At 36.5% G+C, this 23,433-nt stretch overlaps 2 protein-coding genes across 2 annotated transcripts in view; one reads left to right on the top strand and one right to left on the bottom strand.

The window, feature by feature from the left end:
* LOC117410447 (L-gulonolactone oxidase) overlaps nt 1-8,042 on the top strand; it is a 74,639-nt gene extending 66,597 nt beyond the window's left edge. Inside the window, exons 9-12 of the mRNA XM_034016998.3 lie at nt 3,804-3,953; nt 4,413-4,577; nt 6,003-6,093; nt 6,859-8,042. Of these exons, the coding sequence (XP_033872889.1) occupies nt 3,804-3,953; nt 4,413-4,577; nt 6,003-6,093; nt 6,859-6,987 (535 nt within the window). The 3' untranslated portion in view covers nt 6,988-8,042. The remainder of the gene's footprint in view (nt 1-3,803; nt 3,954-4,412; nt 4,578-6,002; nt 6,094-6,858) is intronic.
* A 5,119-nt stretch (nt 8,043-13,161) lies between these two features.
* Nucleotides 13,162-23,197, bottom strand: nme6 (NME/NM23 nucleoside diphosphate kinase 6). The gene is made up of 6 exons (XM_034017624.2): nt 23,083-23,197; nt 22,570-22,669; nt 20,116-20,218; nt 16,867-16,906; nt 15,257-15,417; nt 13,162-14,093 (listed from the first exon to the last, which is right to left on the bottom strand). Exons 2-6 carry the CDS (start codon nt 22,660-22,662, stop codon nt 13,942-13,944), a joined length of 549 nt encoding a protein of 182 aa, XP_033873515.1. The 5' UTR covers nt 22,663-22,669; nt 23,083-23,197; the 3' UTR covers nt 13,162-13,941.
* Nucleotides 23,198-23,433: the final 236 nt, after the last annotated feature.

Genomic DNA, 23,433 nt, shown 5'->3' with positions numbered 1-23,433 from the left:
AAACAACCGAACGTAACCACAGTAATAATAGTAGTCAGTCACAAACCGTAACTCCGCACAAGATTCAGACTCTCATAGAATCGTCACAGTGACAAGAATATGTTTTTTTTTGTTTGTTTGTTTTTCTTGTTTTCCCTTTAAGTCTTTTAATCGCTTCAGCGGTATCACACCCGCCACCCTCTCGTTAGCCTCTTAAATATGGCGTCTACATGAGATAATTCGTTTTAAATTAACACCATTGACCACTCCTGTTTTAACCATTAACCTTGTTACGCGATTACCTCTTGTAGGCCTATACAACAATGACATCTAGTGGCCCAATTATACATAGCATGCTTTCTGCACTGATTTATTTTGTTTGTTTTCATATACAGTACGTTATTTATTACAGTACCACACTTATCTGCCAATTCATTGCTTTCTACAAGTCATATCACATTTCAACGCCATTTTGTTATTTACGGCACAGACGTTTAATTGTTTAAACCATGCTTGCTAATGTTTTTATAAGGTGTTTGTTGTTGTCTTTTTAAATAAAACTTTTATTTATGACAACATGTTAAAGCATAGTTAATCTAGAGTTGCATGATAAAGCACATTTAAATAAAACATTACAAACTATGGTTAACTATGGTAAATGCATAGTTTAACCATGGGGAAAGCATGGAGGAAACTAAAAAATTACTATGGGGAAGCTGCAAAATGATGTTCCTGAAATAATCACACATATAGCCAGATACACGTACCATATGTCTAATATGCATCACACAGATACATAATGTTTCAGAATTGGTGTGTGATGCTGTATATAACACTGAATTTCTGTTTAATAAACACTAGCTCAAGGATTTGTCAGGTCTGATTACTTGTATAACAAGTTTAATCTCTGCAATATAAAACCCATTTACTACCCATGCAGAATGAGTGGGACATCTTCATTTAACCCCTTAACAAGCACGGTGAGGCTGTCAATTCAGAACCAGAGCTATCAGGAGCATTATAAGAACAAACTACATTATATCCACTGTATGCACGTGGAATTGTTTAAGTTTGGCATGCAGACAGATATACAGAATCCTTCACACATCCCCAAATTTTCATGCTCTCAGTAACTGTATTGTCTTTACTGCACTATAGTATACCTTAGTTTGGAACAAGCTCACTTTTAAATATGCCTATTTTCCAAGTTTTCATTCAGGACCTGTAGAGACGTGTCATTTTAGCTTTAATGCTGGCATTTTATCTGTCCTGTGGGTGTTGCAGATATATTGATTTTGTCTGTATTGATTTTGTTGTAGCTGTTATGAAAATGAATTTCATTACAATGGATTTACGGTTTGCCAGGGGCATCAATCGTAAGCGATGTTGCTGGTTCCTTAGACAAAGTGAAGAATTCCCGTTGTTGCTTTCTTCTTATTGTTTTCAGTCCAAGTTTGAGATGACAAAGCAGCTGGTACCCTTGGCAGTGCAGCATGCCTTTGTACGCAGGATTCTGTTGTTAGTTCAGGTCCATATAGTTGGCGGGTAATGGAATTTCGCCAGTGAAAATAAACAATTTTAATTTGTGGATGCACCCAACTCTTAAAAAAAAGAATCTGTGATTTACCATGGTAAAAACTGTAGTACACCTTTAAGCCTAGGTAAAGCCCATAGAGAACTATTGTAAAGTATTAACCATACTAATACACATACTGTCTAAGCAGACGAAAAGCATGCTAATTGCAAAATTATGGTGATAAACTTCCACAAGGGCTTGATCATAAATTGTAAGGAAAATATGTATGGCTTAGACCTCGATTATCTCTAATCTTGGTCTACCTTACCTAAGGTAACAAAGGTATTCAGAGACTACGAGACAAATTTATTGCCTTTATCAGGTACACAAGTTGTGCAGACCGATAGTATGTGGTTAAATGCAGCATCGATTATATCCTCAGTATTATTACAGATTTGAAGGCTATTGTCCTGTGTGAGGATATCCTGATTCCTCTACCAAACAGACCAGTCCACAACTTTCTAAATATGAAACAAATAGCATCTTAGGTGGAGGCGCCAACCCTTCTTCCCAGTAATGAAGATGCTCATCTTCCTCATTTATCCTCTACTCCTAATGTTTATTAAAGAGCTGCTCTTCACACATTGCAAAAGTCATCCATCTCCAGCTATAATCACTTCACGTGTAGCCTCCTCTTCCTTTCTTTTAGCCTGTAGAAACAATCACTTCCATACATAATAGCAAGACGGGCCCCATTGACCCCTGAACCAAAATATTCGGCAAGACGCAAATCAAATCCCAATCTTGCAGCCTGTGACAGGGCAGTAAATAAACACTGGGATTCATTAGAACTTCTTGGAAATGAACTGAAGGATTTAATTTCTGTCTGTGCACCTTTATTGCTGTCAAATAGAACTAGCTGGCTATATGCAGCATATCACTCCCCTAGACCAGACTTATTCATTTCATAAAATGGTAAATTCATAGATATGGCCACCAGAGAGTCTATTGAATAACCATGAGCTAATCAAAATGCTGGAACTATTTCTAGGTTCTGTATTGTAAGAACTGCACTGGGATATCACAGCATCTTGAACTTACTTTACAAGGTGTACTTGGCTTTATAGCATTACCAGAGCTTTACTGTCAGTGTCAGGTAAACTGATGAATTTTTTTTTTATAGAAAACTACAGAAATGTATTCTGGTGTCTGGCACTATTACTTTAGACAGACAAAATATGTGCCTTCTGAATGTGATTGTCATCTACTTCTGTGTTCCTTGAAAATGAAAAGGAACCAAGAGAGGAATTAAAAATTGATCGAAATTGGTTCATCGACTTTTATAGGTAAAAACATAATATGAGCTGCGACAGAGTATGGGGAAAGTTATAGAAGGATTAAGAAGTATGTTAAGCTTAAAATAAAGATATATATATAGTATTTATGCATGGCCAAAATGCTATGGGAAGTTTGCCTTGTCCATCCTGTGAGTGAATATGGTTGTCAAGGTAACAAGGAAACAATTTAAAACTGATTGTATGGTTAGTGCACTGTAGCCTGCTAGAGCTGGAAGCTGATTGGCCGACGGACATGTGTACTTACCTGTAGCAGTACAAAACGTCATCCATATTGGATCATCTGTACTACTCCTATCATGAGAGTGACCAGCAGGTGAAAGAGGTCCAGTGAATCTGGAGACTAGGATGCTGTCATACATTTCTACGACTTCCTTACAGCAGGTATACTGCACATGATTCAGTTATGGGCTACCAGCCACATTCACTCTTTCTATATACAAACCACGATATAATAAGTACAAGTTCAATATAATACAAGTACAAAATACAAGTTTTCTTTAGTTTAGCAGGCAATACGAATATACAAGACAATCTGGGTGATCTAGCCTACATTATATGTGTCTGTGGCAGGCAGCTAGAACTGACGATCAGCTCCTGAGCTCATAGTCAAAGCACTTTAACACAGAGTTACCAAAGGACTGAAAAACGCAGTACTTGAGTCATTTCAATTAAAACCACTGAGAATGATTTAAAATATAAAAACAAGGAACAGTAAAAAAAATTAATAAATAAATAAATAAAAAATAAGCAAATGTAATGTGAAGCTATTTACTCTTTAAATAAATGTGTAATAACTAAAATAGGTTTCCCAGCCCTTGAGTACTCCCACTGTCCAGCCCTCCTATTATTTAGAACAACACTAAAGAACAGCCCTCTACCTGTTGGTCTGCAGATATTGGAGACCCCTCTGTACTGGGCTCTTAGACCTTTGACTCCTTGTCTCTTCACAGCACCTTCCTGCCCCGGATGGTTCCCTGGATCAATCAGATTTTCTTCAGCCTTCTCTCAAGCGGTAGGGATGAGCGTGTCGACTGCAGCCACCGAATCTTCACCTACGAGTGTCTCTTCAAGCAGCACGTCCAGGACTGGGCTGTCCCCATGTAAAGAACCACTGCACCCCATCCTTAAGTGATCATAGCTGACAAAATAATGAAATACACTACGCCTCTGTCACCTCCATTAGCTATTCAGCTGTATGGCTCTGTGTTGAAAGAAATTATGTTATATTGTGTTATATACTATTAAACATGATATTTTGGTTTAAGGGAGTTCTCATTTCCCTTGCTTTAATCTTTTAAATGTTAACATTTTAACTGGTAATTTTTGTACCAATAAAGAAAACATTATTACTACAATTGTATTGTGGGTGTGAGGAACCTCTATGTGTATATGGTAAAGAAATTGAATAAATATTGAATATATAACTTTACACTGTACACATCCTACTGTAATGCACACTACAGTTTAATACGTTGAAATATTTAAACTCTAAACTACTGTATTAATATCCCTAATACTTACCTGTCAGGATTTGTTGCCTCACCAAAATCTCTTTTCAGGGGCAAGACAAAAGAGGCTTTGCTGCAGCTGAAGGCCTGGCTGGAAAATAACCAGACTGTAGTAGCTCACTTCCCCGTGGAGGTGCGTTTCGCTCGGGGAGACAACATTCTCCTCAGCCCCTGCTTCCAGAGAGACAGCTGCTACATGAACATCATCATGTACAGGTGTGTTTGATGTGGCTTTTCATGTTTTCTACCATGGTACTGAAACTGAAAAACTGCATACTGAATACTTTTGTTAAAATAATAAGGCATATTACAAATCAGGCAGGCTTCACAGTATAGTGGTCTTTATACCACAGATGAATGCCCTCGAAAAGCTAACGTGACACTTTGTATAGATGCAGACATAAATTTCAGGCAGTCTAACCTGATTTTAAAAATGTCTTCAAACACACACACACACACACACAAAAGTGTCTGGTTTATGATGGCAGTTATATTCTCTGCAGGGATCATTATCTATACACAATTGCATTTTTGTTCGTTAAGTGTCCTTGCCGTCGACTTGGAATTGTCACCGCAGTCAGTTATCGTGGGTGACGTCAGACCAGGGAGGAGACAGACACAGACAGCACTGATGTATGAATGAATGCGCTGGTGCGCAGATTTATTGAAAAATAAAAGGTTTAAATGAAACAGAAACACTTATACAAAAACAAAACGGCACAGTGGCCAAAACAGACAAACAGAACAGACACGAAACAAAAACCTGCACAGGTAGCAATGGCTTCCGACTATTGTCGCTTGTCTTATGACTCATGTCTCTCTCCGCCTCTGAACACACTAATCCCATTCAGCCAAAGCTGCATGTTTTTATATTGTGGCTGAGGGATTAACTGGCTATTAATTACCTAGTTTATCCTTCTGCCACATTTGGCACAGGGTTTCTCATATGCGTGGTCAACTGCCAGTTGTCAATAATCACTCGCTGTTGACCACGCATTCTCACGATTTTATCTGGATGGGGCATTTCAACCCCATCCAGGCTGTAAACAATAATAACAAAACATTGTGTTTTTACATACAAAACAGTACATTCTAAATAATAATTCAACAAATAATATAATTCACACAGGGGCGGGGTGTACCCCGTCACACAGCTGTATTGAACAATAAGTTCTCAAATCAAATATCAGTCCAGAAGACCAGTAATAATGTAACTAATGCTAAGACAAATATAGAGTTTAATACCTATAGTATACAGTGGTGCCTGCACAGTAAGTATTTGCACCCTCATGGTTACAAAAAAATGAACATTAGTGTTTTTCCTTAAAGTTCTTGTATTTATACATGAATAAAACAATGATGGCTTACTAAACTGTAAATGTCTGTGTTATGTATTGAAAGGATGTTATGAAGTAGCATGTTGCATCTAAAAAGGGATGGACAAATGCTTGTGCCAACTCAGAAAAATCCAACAAAAGCACAGATTACTGTATATCTGGCAGCACTACAAAGCAGTGTTACAAGGGCCTCTTTTGAGAGCTTGTTGCCATCTCTCTGTTTCTGGAGAGCACTTTAGCAGTGCCTATAAGAGATCACGCATTATACCATTACTTGATCATTTCAATTGTTCTGATCCGATAGGCCCTATGGAAAGGAGGTACCACGGGATCAGTACTGGGCTGCCTATGAAGAGATCATGCAGAACGCAGGAGGCAGACCACACTGGGCAAAGGTAAAGAAATGTCATCAAAGCATTTCAGTGAATTCCACTGAGCACATACAGTTAAAGGTGGTCTCTATTATATGTACGAGGGATCCCATTCCTCTCTAGTTAAGTTGCTGGTGAATCGGTAGCTAGAAATCTTATCTATGGGGCCAGAAGGTTGAAGATTTTTAAGCATTAGAACTAACATATATGTAACAGTATTATCATACGTCGTGGATATATGTACTCTTCCACTCTCAAGGGAATGTGGTTATTTCATTTTTTATAATGTTCAAAATGTGTTCTATTAATGAGCAAGTCCCTTCGGAAGTCATTTTATTTTTAATTACATTTCCCTTAATATCTTATTGTTTTTGCAAAAACAAATTTTAAATAAAATTACATTTGCAATGCACTATCATGCACAGGACCTTTTTACATTTCGTATTATCAAATAAAAATACAACATTTAAATGTTATAATTTAAATGTGATTTCTTAAAGTTTACAAATATTTCATTTAAATGTGATATAACATTTTTTGGATGCAACCTAGAAAGACAAGTGCCCGAGCCAATCAGAAAGCTCCATTACATTTATCCAATCAGTGACAGTGAAAGGAGGGGCTTCCACAATAGAACAGAAATGCATTCACTTTGTAAAGTTCTAGAATACCTGTATTTCATTCTTTCTCTTGAACTATATTATTATGTACTGTATGTTTGCACGCAAAGGGCATGATGGGGGTTCATCTGTTATTTAGTGGTGTCATTGTATTGTGTTTTTCATCCAGGCTCACAGTTGTACTCGCAAGGATTTCCAGAGAATGTATCCCGGCTTCCAGAAATTCTGTTCCATACGGGAGCAGCTGGATCCAACAGGAATGTTCCTCAACTCCTACCTGGAGAAAGTGTTTTTCTGAAGAAAAAAGAAATAATATTCCGACCATTACTGAATGAGATTCTTGAAGCAGCTCAAACCTGACCTCCAATCACTTTTATTTTAATGAAACCCAATGACTTAGCACTATTAAAACATACCCTTCAAATAAATAAGCAGAATTGATTGTTCTTATTTTTCCTTATATTCATGTAACAAGCAGAGGCTGTTTGTGAACTGGCAAAGACAATGATGAAATGGATAAATTAACAGTGTTATTTGTCATTTTAAGAAAATCCATCATTCATTTCAAAACTGGGTTTAGCAGGAATGATTTTTACATGAACACATTTAGATTTATTGTTTATTATTGATTATATGCTCTATTTGAGTTTATGCATAATTTATAAATATTTGTCTAGAGCACTTGTTGGTAGTTCATTAACCATTGTGCTCCATGTATGTTCAAATCTGTACAAAACTGCTTTTCAATAAACCTCCTTTTTTAAGTGTAATACTTTTTGCATGTATAGACTGTAACCACACAAATATATGAACATATGGTTCCTCTGTGACTAGTTACCGTTTTCTGTTTGTTACATAAGTCCACAGTTTGTTTACATTAATTAAAAGTGTCTTCAGCTAAGAAAAACGTATAAGAAAGTCAAGCAGACAAAAATTTCAGCTAACACCTTCAGCACTGCGTTAAACCAGTATTATCCAGCATTTACTTGCAGCACCTGGAGGTTATGAATATAATTTGCGAGCTACTGTGCAGCTCAGGGTGTGGAGAGAAGATGTAATGATTGGGTAATATATGGCAACACCCTGCCACCTTTTGTAGCTCAAAAGTGTCTGCAAACTTGATTTATTACTGGAAATGGTCTTTAAAAAAGTAGTCCTTAATAAACAGTCCTTAAGGTCTTGTGAATATAACCTAGTTATCTTTCTGCAGTGCTACTGGATACCATAATGATACTTGCAGTATATTTCCATCAGAATTGCATGATTCATTACAGTTAAATACTGCACCTAAATACAAAATACTGAATTTAAAGTTATAATACTGCAGTATGCTTTTCAAAATAAATGAATTCCACTTTGTATACTGTATTTATTTATTTATTTATTATTTCATTTTGATTAATGTACAACAAAATTATATTATACCGTTTTTTTGAAGAACTACGGCACAATGGGCTGTAGGATGTCCCTCAAAGTCCATATCCTTGATGCTCATCTTGATAAATTCAAGGAGAACATGGGAGAGTACTCGGAGGAGCAAGGCGAGCGCTTCCACCAGGATATACTGGACTTTGAACGCCGCTACCAAGGACAGTATAACGAGAACATGATGGGAGACTACATTTGGGGGCTGATTCGTGAAAGTGATTTACAGTATAATCGTAAATCTCGAAAAACTACTCACTTCTAAATCTTTTGTAGTCATTTTTGTATTACTTTAGTATAAATACATGTTAATTTGGATTCATATGTTGTTTTTTCTGACTTTATGTGAACGAAAAGACATAAATTCGCCCGTTTTCTCATTGGAAATAGGTAAATTTCAAAATATCACTGTCCTGGTCACAAAAGCACAGTTTGTGGGGAATAATAGCCATTTCCTATACTTTTGAGGCATAAGCAATTAGGAAATAACACTTACTACCCAGTAACAAAAATTGTGTTACATAGTGTAATTATTGTGTTAACACGTAGTTAAAACCTCTTATCACACAAGGCTGCTGGAAACGGAGCATTGCTCAATCTACCTACGTAGAATAAAGCGCAGGTTTAAGCGTCCGTCAGCTTCTCAGACTGGAGACAATACCGTTCGTTGTCAGTATTCTCTGGATAACCCATTTAGGCTCAAAAGACGTATTTGAGAAACTTTGCAGAAAACAAAAACTGGATGGCGATAACCGCTGTTAAAGGAATGACTGTAAGTAACCCGTTTGGGTCTGATCCTGTAATTGGCAAGTGTGTGCCTTCTGGCTATTTACAATGCTGTTATCATCGCGCGACTCGTAATGGGTAGTGAACGATATTTAATGGATATTGACAATAAAAGAGAAAACAAGCAGGAAACAGTATATCCCGCCATTTCACAGCGGAAGGGCATAAGCATATAGTGAGAGTAAAGATTCCTGTTGAAGATGGTACCAAAACACAGATACCGAACTGAGGGTCATCGCATGGCGAGAAATGATTGTGCTTACGCACCTAATAAGTAGTCTGCTCGCTTTAAATTGGATTGTGTGTTGTCTAATTGAACAAGTTAAATAGAAGACATATTTATGATTGAATTGCTTTATCTATTAATTACACAATTAATTACAATATGTAAATGCGTTGCAAAGACTTTATGTGAAAATAATTTGGTTTGGGAATGTATTTACCGTTTAAATGTGAATAAAACTTGCGATATATTGTGTGTGGGTCAGTAACTGGTCTTTTGCAGTGGAGTAATCTATCACTGACAGGTTACAGTTTTATTCCGGTTTATTATAGTAAGACCGGGCGTAAACAATGCAGCGCAGCAATAATGTATTATGAACATTCATAAATCAGTGCCATTTTTGGTGCAGCATATGTTAATACTGACTTTAAGGCACAACTAAATCTCATTTTGTGCAGGTCTAGGTGCAATGATGTATAATTTGTAGTATTGTATTAGTTGCTGCAAACCAGATACACATTCATTTATATCACTCAACTCAGTCGTGCACTGGAGTTCAATATGGTTTCATTCTTATATAATGAAGGTAATATTTTCTTCCCAGCACAAGACTTTAATACATCTGCTTTTTTTCTTGTTCCTCTGCTAATGTTAAATTTAAGCATAACGGTATTATTATCTGCTATTATTGATATGAAAGTATTTTTAAGAATAAACACTAACTGATAGTGTTTGGAAAGACAGCTTCAAAAAAGATGGTCCATGTTCTAGGTGGTTAAATAAATGCCTAAACATTCTGAACGAGTTGTAGTGTGCCCCAGTGGAAATGCTGCATTCTGACAAAAGAACTTCTCTTGGAGACAAACTTTGTCCATACATAATTAGCAGTTAGTGTCATTGTGGTCAGCTCCGGCCCATGCCTATTTGAAGGTGTGCTCTGCCATTTCTGACCCGGTGTTAAATGAGATCAAACCAACCAGCAGGGGCACAGAATCTCAGAACAACCAACAGGTGGCGCTGCAGTCCTTGGGCACCACAGTGCAAAACAGGAGCATGCTCAGAACTGAGGAGGTACATGCCCTTCATGTCGCATGTCGTCCCCCACGCCAAAAAAAGTCTACCAATTGTAAAACTGGGCAGCAGTAATTCATCACCTTTTCAGATTTAGCATGTGTGTAGCCTCAAGTGACATTTTTTTAATGTCCCCTTACATTTTGATGATGTTCTACTTGCCTACCATAGACATATGTAAATTTTGCAAATCATTAGGTGATAAGGACCCAAAATTGCAAATCATTAGGTGGTACAGACTCTTGCTTCTATAAAGACACTTGGCAGATCTAAAACTGACATGAACAACATACAAGGTGAAGCACCTTAACACTTTATAAAAAAAAAAAGTAAGCCCCACATAATTTGAGTCGTGTAATTGGAGTAAGAACCAAACAGAGTCATTGCAAACATAAAAAGTAGAGACATTAAAAACAAAAGGAAACTTGAAGCTACTTGCTTTGTAATTTAGCACACTGACTGTCATGTCAGGGACTCAAGTAAGGATTTCAAGATTGTTGGACAGTCAAAATATCACACTTTGTAATGTCAATGTAGTGTTTTGATATTAATATTTTTCTATAATGAATAGAATAATACAATGTTTTAAAAAAGCCAGGTTTATTCTCACAGAGCCATTTTACAAAAAGGCTTTATCCGGTAAATATATTTAATTGACTGTGGTTCTAAAATTGATGTCATGATGTGTCTTATTACCAGCACTTGTTCATTTACCAAGTAACTTTTATTTGTATTACTCCCACAGAACAAATGGCAAGCCAACAGAATGGTGACAATCACAGTCACACAGAGCGTCCGGCAGATAGACAAGACGAGGAAGATCACAGAGAAATCTCACAGCACCATCGAATTGATTAAACCCGGAGAGAGGGTGAAAGAGGAGGCAGGCAGCAACGTGCTGAAGTGAAATACTGAACCTGTGCCACATTGAAACACAATCACACTACTCGTCAGAGGCTGGGATAAAGTGATTAGAAACAGATTCTTATTTTAAAACATGGCCTTCGTTCCAACGTTTAGATACTGCACTGCCTGGGGTAAAGATCTTCTAGAAGCGACAAGCTGGGCAGAAGGGACTTTTTATATTTCTTTTGAAGCAGGGAAACAGGAATTATAAAACAATCTGCAATGTAAAATGAATGTGCAAACAATATTGTTTAATTTAATCAGTCTGTTAAAATCAATATGTACTGTATATGAAAATGCTACAGATTCCAATCATTGAACTATAGTGCGATAAGATTGCAATTGTATTTATTTATCCAACAGAAAAAAACAAATCATAACTTACAGTCCATATTCATCCTCCTAAGAAGATATTTTTTGATGTTCACAGCCATATCCCTTAGTCTCAGAAGTTTAGCTAATATTACAATTCTTAAGATTATCATGAGATTAAAAATAGGAGCGAGTCAATACCATGACAATAACTTTGGCCCAGACATTGGCTTTTGTGTGTTTTGATGTCAAAAACCTATCTGACATCAGCGTTAATGTTCAAAAACTGTTACTATACAGAACAAGTATAGTAAACATTTGAACACAGTCCCTTATTAGGCTTCTCATGATGCTGCAGTACACCACACAGCCAACTGCTGTAAGGGTAAGAAATGTATTTTAGTGTCCTCCATTGTCTGAGGTTAACTGTTGTAAACCAAGCTAGCAATGCAACGTAACAGCATTCCTCCCCATTGTATGATGTTCTGAGTTCCCCCTCAAATATCGATTGCCCTCCCCTCTTTATGCAAGCAGGTTTATTCAGGTCTCAGCAAGCATGGATATTTCAGCATTCTCAGGTCAGGCTGAGCGAGCACACAGCATGGCTTAAAACAAGAAAAGATGTCACAGTAATGGAGTAGCGAGAACCAATACCGTATTAAGTTTTTAACTTACAAAAGAGAAAGATTTGTTATTATTACCATCTGATTTTTTTAAAGTATGTTACCGATTCATTATATGTTTAAATAAACCTTAAATTCTCTGCACAGGATTCTAATACATTAACAAGTTTGAGCCTTACTGTTGGTGGAAAGGATTACTAGCCTCAACAGCTCGGTGCTCAACAACAACGCATCTCAACATGCATCTCAGAACGGCAACATTGGGCAGTGGAAGCAGAAGTTTATAGACGGATTGTAGGGCAAACTAATACAACTTAACCCTGTGCTGCCCATCAGTTAAAAAAAGGGGGAACAAATCTAATAGGGATTAAATAACTAATAGTAAAATGAAATCCTGAATGTATTCACTATATTACTAGAGCAATTCAATGACGTTTTAATTGGTGTAATCCAAGTTGCAATTTATTGTTATTTGTAAAGAATAAATTGAATACTATACTTATGAGGCTCTAATTTTGTCTGAGGGTTGTGTTGACACTGTTAATAAAACACTCTGGTGGTTATTGTGTCAGGAGAATCAGATATGAACTTGAACACTACTGGCACTTAAAAAAACAAAAAAAAACAAAAAAAAACAAAAAAAACATGTGTTGTGCAGCAAATACCTTATGATGAGGATGATGGCTCCTTCACTTTACTGTGTAATGTACAGTGATGCAATCGCTCAATTATATAGCAGTTTACCATATAAAAGACTATCAGCAAAACTAAACAGCACCATGTCTCTGTAATGTGGACTACATTAAGATGAGCAGGTCAAGTGCACTGTAGTGTGTATCTCGTTTAGTCTAATGAAAGTAAAGAATGAATGCAAGTTAACCCTTTACACATTATTATTATTCCTCCCATCAATGAAAGGGTAATACCCATTGTATACAAAGCTGTCAAATGTACTTTCCTCACCCCTCACTAGATAGCAGCATCAAGAATAACTCCCTCTAATCGAATGAGAAAAATATTATGACACACATATATATACACACACACATATCTATACATATATATATACACACACACACACACACATTTTTGATCAGTCTTGTGAAAATGAAATTAACCAAAGATACACGGTTACCTTCATCTTTTTATTTGAGCTGTAAACATCAAATCTTCTGCCACATCTGGCTGTACAGACTAGAAGACGCATGTCATGCAATTGATCTGGATTTTTTTTAGTACAACTGAATGTTGCAATAGGAAAACCAATGACATCTTACAGTAAGTGACTGATAACCAATGCTTTACAATTGCAGTTGCAGCACTTGGGAGTAAATCTGCCTAAGAAAACAGGAAGGAATCAGGTACCATGAAGTAACTTGTAAATTAAGGTCAAATAAACAAGCATAAACCAAGAGCAGGGGTGATATTGGTGCCACTGTGCTGCAGTGATAAGGCACAACTTTAATTTACTAAGGGTCAACAATACTATAATCATATTACACCCGTTTCAGATTTACCTGTAGGGTGCCCCTCAAACTGGGACATTTCACTTAAATGACATTTTCAACACAACATAATAAGGGAAGCAGATGGATTTTAAAGCATTGGGTAGCAATGCTTTAACATTGTACCTGTATTGGCAAATGTGCAGTTATAAAAACAGCGAAAAAGCATCAAGTAATTAGATCAGCTTGAATGAGTTTCAGTCACCTGTAGAATGGATTTCAATCATAGCACTAACCCTTGTTCACACAGGATGGGTTAATGAACAAACACATCACTTATATTCACAGTTGATTACTGCCTGAATACAGCAGATTATCTCTGGTTCCTTCCCCACCTCATATCCAGCTGTAGAGAATACATGAACCTGGGATAGCTAGCGGAAGGAGAAACACAGCTCTCATCAAAGACCTTCTTTAGCAGTGTGAACTTGTTTTTGCTCATCATAGACAATGTCCCCTGCCCTGAATAGGGGCTCTTCCTTCTCAATCCACTGCTTCATGTTGAAGTCTGGGAAGAAGTAGGAGATTTCTCTGGTGGCAGATTCTGCAGAGTCTAAAAATAAATAAATAAATAATTATGAAGGTATGTCACTTAATTTATGATAGCACAAGATAATGAACTAGACACCCTGCTTATCTTTAAAAAAAAAAAAAAAAAAAAAAAAGTAGGTAGCTCAAGTAGGGCATTACATTCTTGTCTCTTCTGCATATAATTTAAATGTATAGGACTGGGTTTAATGTGTACTATAACACATTACTACATGGCAAACATTTAATTTCTAAACTGGATTTTTACTTTTACTTTCCTGTTATCCACACAAAATCCATGATACAGACACTCTAATGCTTCTCACTGCTACAACAAATAGGAATGTAAATGTACATTATTAGTGCTTCACCATGAGATGTACTTCCTAACTCACTATTCAAAGCCCATTTCAGCCACTTTACTGACTCTCCAAGTTGCTTTGTTAGTAACACCTGTTGGCGGCCCTCCGCACTTGCCAAGGAGACAACTTCCCCAGCCAGCAAGACTGAATAAGGGGCGCATTAAACGGACCGGTTGAATGTAGGGTCACTCCGGCTAATTGGTGGAGAGGTCCGTTATAATAGTTTGTGGGGCCGGGAAAAAAATATATATATATACCATGTCTCCACTTCCGCTTTTAAAGCAGAGAAAACACCACACTTTCCCATTCATCAACCACAAACAACGGCTGGACTTTATATATCTTTTTTTAGATTTTATTTAGTTCCCGGTACATAAAAGTAATTAAAAAGAAAAAGCTGAAAAACAACCTAACGTTTCAAACTGTCTTCATCAGAGGTAAAAAAAAAAAATTAATAAAAATGATGTGTTCACCCAATTTTTATACCCAGTTAAGAATGTCCAAATATGTTCTCTCACCACAGCAATCCCTACAACAGCTAGTCGTCCTCTGATCCTATGACAAGCCAAACGCCTCTACACCCAGTGGATGATGACGAGCTACCGGCCTCTGGAGCACAAAGGCTAGCCCTGCAGATGTTTGCTTTGATTCGCCATGCGCCTGTCCAGTAGGGTCCCCTGTAAAGTCCCTGATGATTTTGCTTCCCTCACCCTCAGGAGCACCCTGTGGTATTCCCAGCAAAGAGCGACAACTTTGCACAGTCAGGAAGTGAACCTGCGCCCTCTCGATTGTATGAGACAGGGACCTCTCCCAAAGAAAGCATTACCTGAGCCATGTGTTGTGTTCCTGGTGTCTGTCAGTCCGTAGACACCCCGTATGGACTCTGGCGCTGTGTAACGAGCTCGAAACACTTTCGTGGGCCCCATCAGTTCCCTCCAGTGACCAATCGCATTCTCTCGGGCCAAAATATAGGCCCTCATTGGCCCGCTGTTAATTAGTAGAAACAATTCAAAAGCGGCAATGTAATACAGAATAACTTCCAATCATCTTTTCACATCTCCATTAAGCAAAATATGACACACACTGTTTTCAGTACTGGAACTGCACTGTGTAATATATAAATGGAAAAGCAATTTTATAGCCAGCAGCAAAAAGAAAAACAGTTTAACACTCCACTATTTGTGAGTGTTAACCTCTATGATAAACACACACACAAGCATATATATATATATATATATATATATATAGAGTCAGCACTCACATATCCGACCCTATACAATTTTGACTTCAGCGACGGTCAAGCACATGTGACGCATATCTGATTATTTCATTTTGACCTGTTCCAACCATTTTTTCAGGGAAAAAAAAAAAAATGTCAAAAATACCCAGCTGAAAAGACTGTTTTAAAATTAGTAGACTTCCATTTAGATGTACTGTAGTTGGTTTTGTTGGTACAGTACTATATTTTCAACAGAAGTAGTATTTTAATTCAGAACGATATGATTCTGAAAATATCACTTGCCAAAAGAAACGGCTGTAATACAGTACATACTTTTAAATCCAGTACATATTGTAGCATAATGTAAAATTCCCCATTAACAACCCAACAGCAAAATTACATCAAAATGTTACCCATGCACATAACGTAAACGGTAATGCAACGTAGCAAAAGATTAAAAAAATAAATAATAACCAACAACACAGATTCCAGAATTAAAAGAGTATCCAAAGTCAGTATTCAAAATTGCAGAACATTGTGCTCGATAAGGCCCTATCATCACAGTTGAATCGCAAATGAAAATGCACAAAAGCAACTGAAGATCACAGATTTAAAATATTGATTTGTTTCTTAATACAAGGACGGTAAAATGCGACTGACATGTATCTGAGTATCGTATATCCAAGTGCTGACTGTAATCTATCTATCTATATAGTATAAATCTATATCTATAGATAGATAGATAGATCTATCTATCTATAGATATATAGATATATATTACACACACACACAAACACAAACACAAACACACACACACACACACAATGCTCCAACGTTTAGTGCACAAATAAGAATTTCAGTCAGGCTCTACTTCATGTTTAAAAGATTGTCCATAATCAAATGACTGAAACCTGTTGCCTTGACAATAGATCCAGATGTTTAAAACAAGAGGTTCTGGTTTAATAAACACATCTCAAGTGAAACTCTCACCTTCAGGGAACATTATTAATTTCATGCACTACAGATAACAAAAATGTAAGTGTTATTTTGAATTCAGCACAATGCAATTATTATACCAGGTGGAATCTCTCTGCTTCATTATAAAACAACCTACCACGCCTATACCCACACTTAAAAACACTCAAGATACTTTAATCAAAGGCTGCCCGAGTACACATTACATTTAAAAGGACAACTTTTTTTTTGTTTGTTTTTACCTGGACATGAATTCAACTAGTCTCTGGTAGAAGAATCTTCCTTCAATAAAAAAGAAAATAAAACAGGAATGGGTTTATATATATATATATATATATATATATATATATATATATATATATATATATATATATATATAAATGCTGTAAAGTTAGAATGCTTTCAAAAATAGACATGTTAATAGTTTATATGTATCAATTAACAAAATGCAAAGTGAGTGAACAGAAGAAAAATCTACATCAAATCAATATTTGGTGTGACCACCCTTTGCCTTCAAAACAGCATCAATTCTTCTAGGTACACTTGCACACAGTTTTTGAAGGAACTCGGCAGGTAGGTTGGCCCAAACATCTTGGAGAACTAACCACAGTTCTTCTGTGGATTTAGGCAGCCTCAGTTGCTTCCCTCTCTTCATGTAATCCCAGACAGACTCGATGATGTTGAGATCAGGGCTCTGTGGGGGCCATACCATTACTTCCAGGACTCCTTGTTCTTCTTTATGCTGAAGACAGTTCTTAATGACTTTCGCTGTATGTTTGGGGTCGTTGTCATACTGCAGAATAAATTTGGTGCCAATCAGATGCCTCCCTGATGGTATTGCATGATGGATAAGTATCTGCCTGTACTTCTCAGCATTGAGGAGACCATTAATTCTGACCAAATCCCCAACTCCATTTGCAGAAATGCAGCCCCAAACTTGCAAGGAACCTCCACCATGCTTCACTGTTGCCTGCAGACACTCATTCGTGTACCGCTCTCCAGCCCTTCGGCGAACAAACTGCCTTCTGCTACAGCCAAATATTTCAAATTTTGACTCATCAGTCCAGAGCACCTGCTGCCATTTTTCTGCACCCCAGTTCCTGTGTTTTCGTGCATAGTTGAGTCGCTTGGCCTTGTTTCCACGTCGGAGGTATGGCTTTTTGGCCGCAAGTCTTCCATGAAGGCCCGTTTTGACCAGACTTCTCCGGACAGTAGATGGGTGTACCAGGGTCCCACTGTTTTCTGCCAATTCTGAGCTGATGGCACTGCTGGACATATTCCGATTGCGAAGGGAACTAAGCATGATGTGTCTTTCATTTGCTGCAGTAAGTTTCCTTGGCCGACCACTGCGTCTACGGTCCTCAACGTTGCCCGTTTCTTTGTGCTTCTTCAAAAGAGCTTGGACAGCACATCTGGAAACCCCTGTCTGCCCTGAAATTTCTGCCTGGGAGAGACCTTGCTGATGCAGTATAACTACCTTGTGTCTTGTTGCTGTGCTCAGTCTTGCCATGGTGTATGACTTTTGACAGTAAACTGCCTTCAGCAACCTCACCTTGTTAGCTGAGTTTGGCTGTTCCTCACCCAGTTTTATTCCTCCTACACAGCTGTTTCTGTTTCAGTTAATGATTGTGTTTCAACCTACATATTAAATTGATGATCATTAGCACCTGTTTGGTATAATTGTTTAATCATACACCTGACTATATGCCTACAAAATCCCTGACTTTGTGCAAGTGTACCTAGAAGAATTGATGCTGTTTTGAAGGCAAAGGGTGGTCACACCAAATATGGATTTGATTTAGATTTTTCTTCTGTTCACTCACTTTGCATTTAGTTAATTGATAAATATAATCTATTAACATGTCTATTTTTGAAAGCATTCTTACTTTACAGCATTTTTTCATACCTGCCTAAAACTTTTGCACAACCACTGTATATATATATATATATATATATATATATATATATATATATATATATATATATATATATATATAAACCCATTTACAGGTGAAAAACATGTTTAATCAGGCCTTAATTCTGCGCACACACACAGGGGGATGCCATTGGGTAAAATCTGGCCTCAGTTCATCACTCAATGGATCTAAAGCACCTTTCACACTGACATGACACCCAAATAAACGATAATCTAGGCGACTGCAGCAATGAAATGCAATTAGGATCTGTGTTGAGCAATTAATGTAATTTGTCACGTCTGTTTGAAATAAAAATTAAGCAAAACAGAATCAGGCTCAGTCAAGATAGGAAGGTAAAAACAAGTGGCATTGCTTTGTAATTAACAGCTTTTTCTGAGTTTAATTGGGAAACAGAATCAGCTCAAAATAAGTTTAAAAAGGGACATTGTGATCAAAAAAAAAAAAAAAAAATTCAAACCCCATATACACTCCAGCCTTGTAGTAAATCAAATAGCTCCTGTGCCCTTTAACCTTCTCACGATCTGCCATTGCATGTATATGTTGCCAACATCTATTCATTTCCTGCAGCTGAATAAGATCATTCCACTGTGTCTGGATCACTTTTATAATCTTTTCATATTTGAAGAGTAAGACATTAAAACAGCCATTACGACTTCTGCACCTGCACATTTACAGGATGTAACATCCACAATCGCTGTATTAACTTAGCTGCACAATTACATTTATTGTAACTCCATTTAAACGGATACAGTATGAAAACCAGAGCCACCACCACTGGGTAAGTTTACACACAATTTGTTGCCATGCTTTTTTGGAGTGTTTTCCATTTGCTCACCCTTCTTATTTATTTTTTTAATGTAGATCTGATTATAGCATGACAAGAAAGCCTTGCCTTTATTATGCTATGCACCGATTAGCTTTTTTTAACAGATTATTTTTTAACAAGAGCTGCAATTTTTAGAAACATGTTGACTATTAATTAAAACGAAAATATGTGTTTTTTTATGTATTTGTTTTACTCTCATTTTAATTAATAATGCAAATATAGTTTAGCATTATCTACTGTACACTACTCAGCTGTGTTAAGTATCAGATAACTTGTTTGTTTAGATTCCTCCAAGGCAGACATGTTTCTTATACTGTAGCAATAGCCATCTAAATTCTATAACATCTTATATTGTGTACATGTCTTCTAGTACACAGAACGTTAGAACACATTTTATAATAATAATAACAGCAGACACCCTACCCCAACCTATTAACTTATAGAAGGCTTAACAGAGCTGTTGTTTTTATACTGGTAATATTGTTCAAAAAATATGTATAGAACTGATATCTAAAACCAGGGAATCTCCCAGGACTGACTCAAGCACCTATTTTATACAGGGGTATTTCTGGGCTAAATACAAATAGATGTTTGTTTGCATGTAAAGGTGTGTTTTCACAGTCAGATACAAGCTGGTCCAATTTATTGGAATCACTGTTTTCATATTCAAATACACTGGATCAAAGTTGGCGAGTAATGCATTGGATATACTACTTCTTGTTTTGTACCTGCATGTTCTGCGTAAAATCTCTCAGAGTCCTCTCTTCTCCAAATTAAATCTTTATTCCTCACAATAAAAAACTGGTTCTCCAGAATTTTCTGATGGACAGCCTGGAAAGAAAAATGAGACACAAGCAGCTTTGTATTGCACCATCAGACTCTGACATCTTCAATTCACACTTCATGGATTTCAGTTCAGGATGCGAGACCAGGGAGATAAGAAAGAGAACCACAGAACTCTGTCTGTTCTAGGAGTATACAAAGTGGATTTCACACTTCATGTCTATGGCCAAAAGTTTTGCATCACCAACAATTTTAGGATTAAGACAATTCAAGAAAAAAAATACAATATTAACATAATTTTGATATTTTATTTAAAATCATGTAATGAAAGAAACTATAAAATGATATTGCAAAAGTCTACCGGAAGCCAGAATAGTAGCACAGTATTTAATGTTAAATTTTAAAATCTGTCAGTTTGTCGTTAAGTATATGATGTCTGATTTTTTTGATGTCTGCTAAGAAATAAATAAAAAAGTATATGGAAAGATGCAAAGCGGTATGTAATTCAGTATGTTAACGTAACATTATTCCGCAGGTTTCATTCGACTTTATGTAGCAAAATTTGTTATTCTATAGGGTAATGCAAAATTTTTGTCCATAGCTGTACATTTCTTCGTACACATCTCACAATCATAGATTTTTAATCAAGCAACAGAACTAAAAGGCAGACTTTCTCTTTTGTTTATTAATTGAGTTTTTCAAGGTATTACAGCAATTGTGGGGGTCAAATCTAGGACCTCCTACCTCCAAAGCCTTTGCTCTACTCACGAAACCAAACAGACCCAACTATGAGCAAAGGACAAAACATTATCATGTCTACTTTTATACATTTATAAATTCCAAGTATCAATTCACACTAGTTCATTCACAGTTTCAGACTCCATTATTCATCTGCCCAGGAACACTGCACCAGGGTTTTACAGTAATCAACCCTAGAAGATATAGAGGCATGCACCAATCTCTTAGCATCTTGCTGTGAAAGAAAATGCCTCATCTTGGCAATATTTCTAAGGTGAAAAAAAAAAGATATTTTGGTTATTTTCTGAATATGTAGCTCGAAAGAGAGGCCAGGGTCAAAAATGACATAGAATGTGGGAAACTATTCTCTGTAAAAGCAGATACAGCTGCAATTTTTTGTTGATTTTTTTGACCCCAGACATCACTTCTGTTTTTTTTTTTTTTTTTTTAATTTAACATTAGAAAGTTGTCTGACATCCATAGCTTAATGTCAGCAAGACAGCTTGTAAGAATATTTATAGAGGTTTTAGAGATATAATTGGGTGTAGTCAGCATAAGAATGAAAGTTGACCTTATGTCCATGGACAATATTGGTCAGAGAACAGAACCATGTGGGACACCACATGAAACAGATACAATTGGGCAAGATATTTCCTTTCTAACATATGGTTGCCTATTTGAAATGCAGTGCCTAACAGTCCCACAAGATGCTTGAGATGTTCAATTAAGATACGATGGACAATAGTGTCAAATGCTGCACTTAGCTCTCAGAGAATAAGAACTGAGGACGAGCCTGTATCTGTAGATAAAAGCACATCATTTACTCTTATGAGAGCAGTTTCAGTACTATGTCCAGGGCAGAATTTAGTTAATTAGCTACCACTCTCTTTAAATCTTTAGCTAGAAAGGGGTGATTAGAAATAGGCCTAAAATTGTTCAGGGTTTGGGGATCATGGGTATATATTTTAAGCAGTGGTCGTACTGTAGCAACCTTGAAGGAATTAGGAACAGTGCCAGATGAAAGCGAGCTACTAATAATATTTTAATATTAATAAAGGTGGTATTATTAATTTTAGAAAATAAACAACAACATTTGAGCAGTTTAGTAGGAATAGGGTGTTAAGCACATGTAGTGGATTTTGTCTTACCAGCTAGGTCAATCAAATCTAGTTGATTGATTAAAACTAGAGTCAAAAGTGTGGTCTGGTACAGTTGGACACAGACAAACATAAATGACTAGTAACCAAGCAGGGGGGTTAACTGTATTAATTATTGTGATCTGCATCTAAAATTGTAACCAAGCCATTCTAACAAGTTGCATTTTAAAATTATTTCCCAGACTTTAATTCAAATTGAACTTGGGATACCCACTCACTGAGCCTTCCAGTACATTATCTGTTACAGGTATTGAGACAACACATTGTTAAGTACAGTATGTGATTGCAAGTTTCAGGTGGGGTTAAAACCTGTAACATACAGGGTGAACTGGGAGTGCTGTGGCAGGATATAATTGCTTCACAGTGGAAAACGACCATGTTTAGCAAAACCGTTTGTGACAACATGTTTGTAAAGCCTCGCTGTTGCACCTTACACGTTTAAAATTAATGAGCTTGGTATGTGTGCTTTAAAAATAACATAAATATGCATGTATATTGGTTTACCTCAAGTATGACCGGATTGGCCACAGCATCGGGTTTAACTACAGCCAGGGTAATCTGCAGCGCTTTTGCACATCTGAATGTTGACAACACCATAGTCAGTCTATGAGAAACAAACATTTCAATAAAATGAAAATGTAGATCACATATCCAGAGTATGAGAAAAGTCCGGGTTTTAATGTATGGTCTTTACCCCATTTATATTTACTAATGTGTCAGAACGTAATTACTTGAAAATCACACACAATATCCACTGTATAAAAAATGACAGTAGATTGTGCCATGATATAAATAAATATACAGTCGTGATTAAAATATTAAATAATCGAATTTCTTAATTTCCTAAAATGTTGTGATAAACTTAACAAGTAGGTTCTGGTGTTAACCCAGTAACTCGGGTCTCAAATAGACAACACTACTAAATTAAAGTATAAATATAATATTTATTTTAGATTGTTTACAGTATTATCACAACACAGTTAATATGAACCAAAACAGTATGCATTGCCCACTTACCCAGAACAGTCAATTAAGAATTTAGAATTAGGACTAGATTTTCAGCATTTTTTTTTTTGCTCAGAGCCGCCATACTGGAAGTAGCTCCGTCTTAGAAACAAACCCCCATTAATCGTTCGTTTCAAACATTTTAATATAACAATTCTGCACAGGATCTACATTTTTAAAAAAAAAGTCTATATATATATATATTTTTTTTTTTATGTAATGAAAAACACGATTAAGAGTGTTGATAATATTAATTAAGCTATTAGTTGATAGTAACTGTGGTACGTCTACTTAAACACCCTGCCAATTATATTCCTCTACACTTTCAGTTCCGTTATAGTCGAGCACTGAATTTAACAATGT

The sequence above is a fragment of the Acipenser ruthenus genome, chromosome 6 (assembly GCF_902713425.1).
Source record: "Acipenser ruthenus chromosome 6, fAciRut3.2 maternal haplotype, whole genome shotgun sequence".
NCBI lineage: Eukaryota > Metazoa > Chordata > Actinopteri > Acipenseriformes > Acipenseridae > Acipenser > Acipenser ruthenus.
This window is presented reverse-complemented; position numbering and strand designations above follow the sequence as displayed.

Bases quoted from the DNA above. Each gene is read 5' to 3' on its own strand.
- nme6 (XM_034017624.2), bottom strand. From the start codon at position 22,662: ATGGTGTTGTCAACATTCAGATGTGCAAAAGCGCTGCAGATTACCCTG. The intron at 15,418-16,866 runs GTAAAAACAAAC...ACTAATTAACAG, and splicing joins CTAGTTGAATTCATGTCCAG to CGGGCCAATGAGGGCCTATA. The intron at 14,094-15,256 runs GTAATGCTTTCT...ATTTATTTTTAG, and splicing joins GAACACAACACATGGCTCAG to ACTCTGCAGAATCTGCCACC.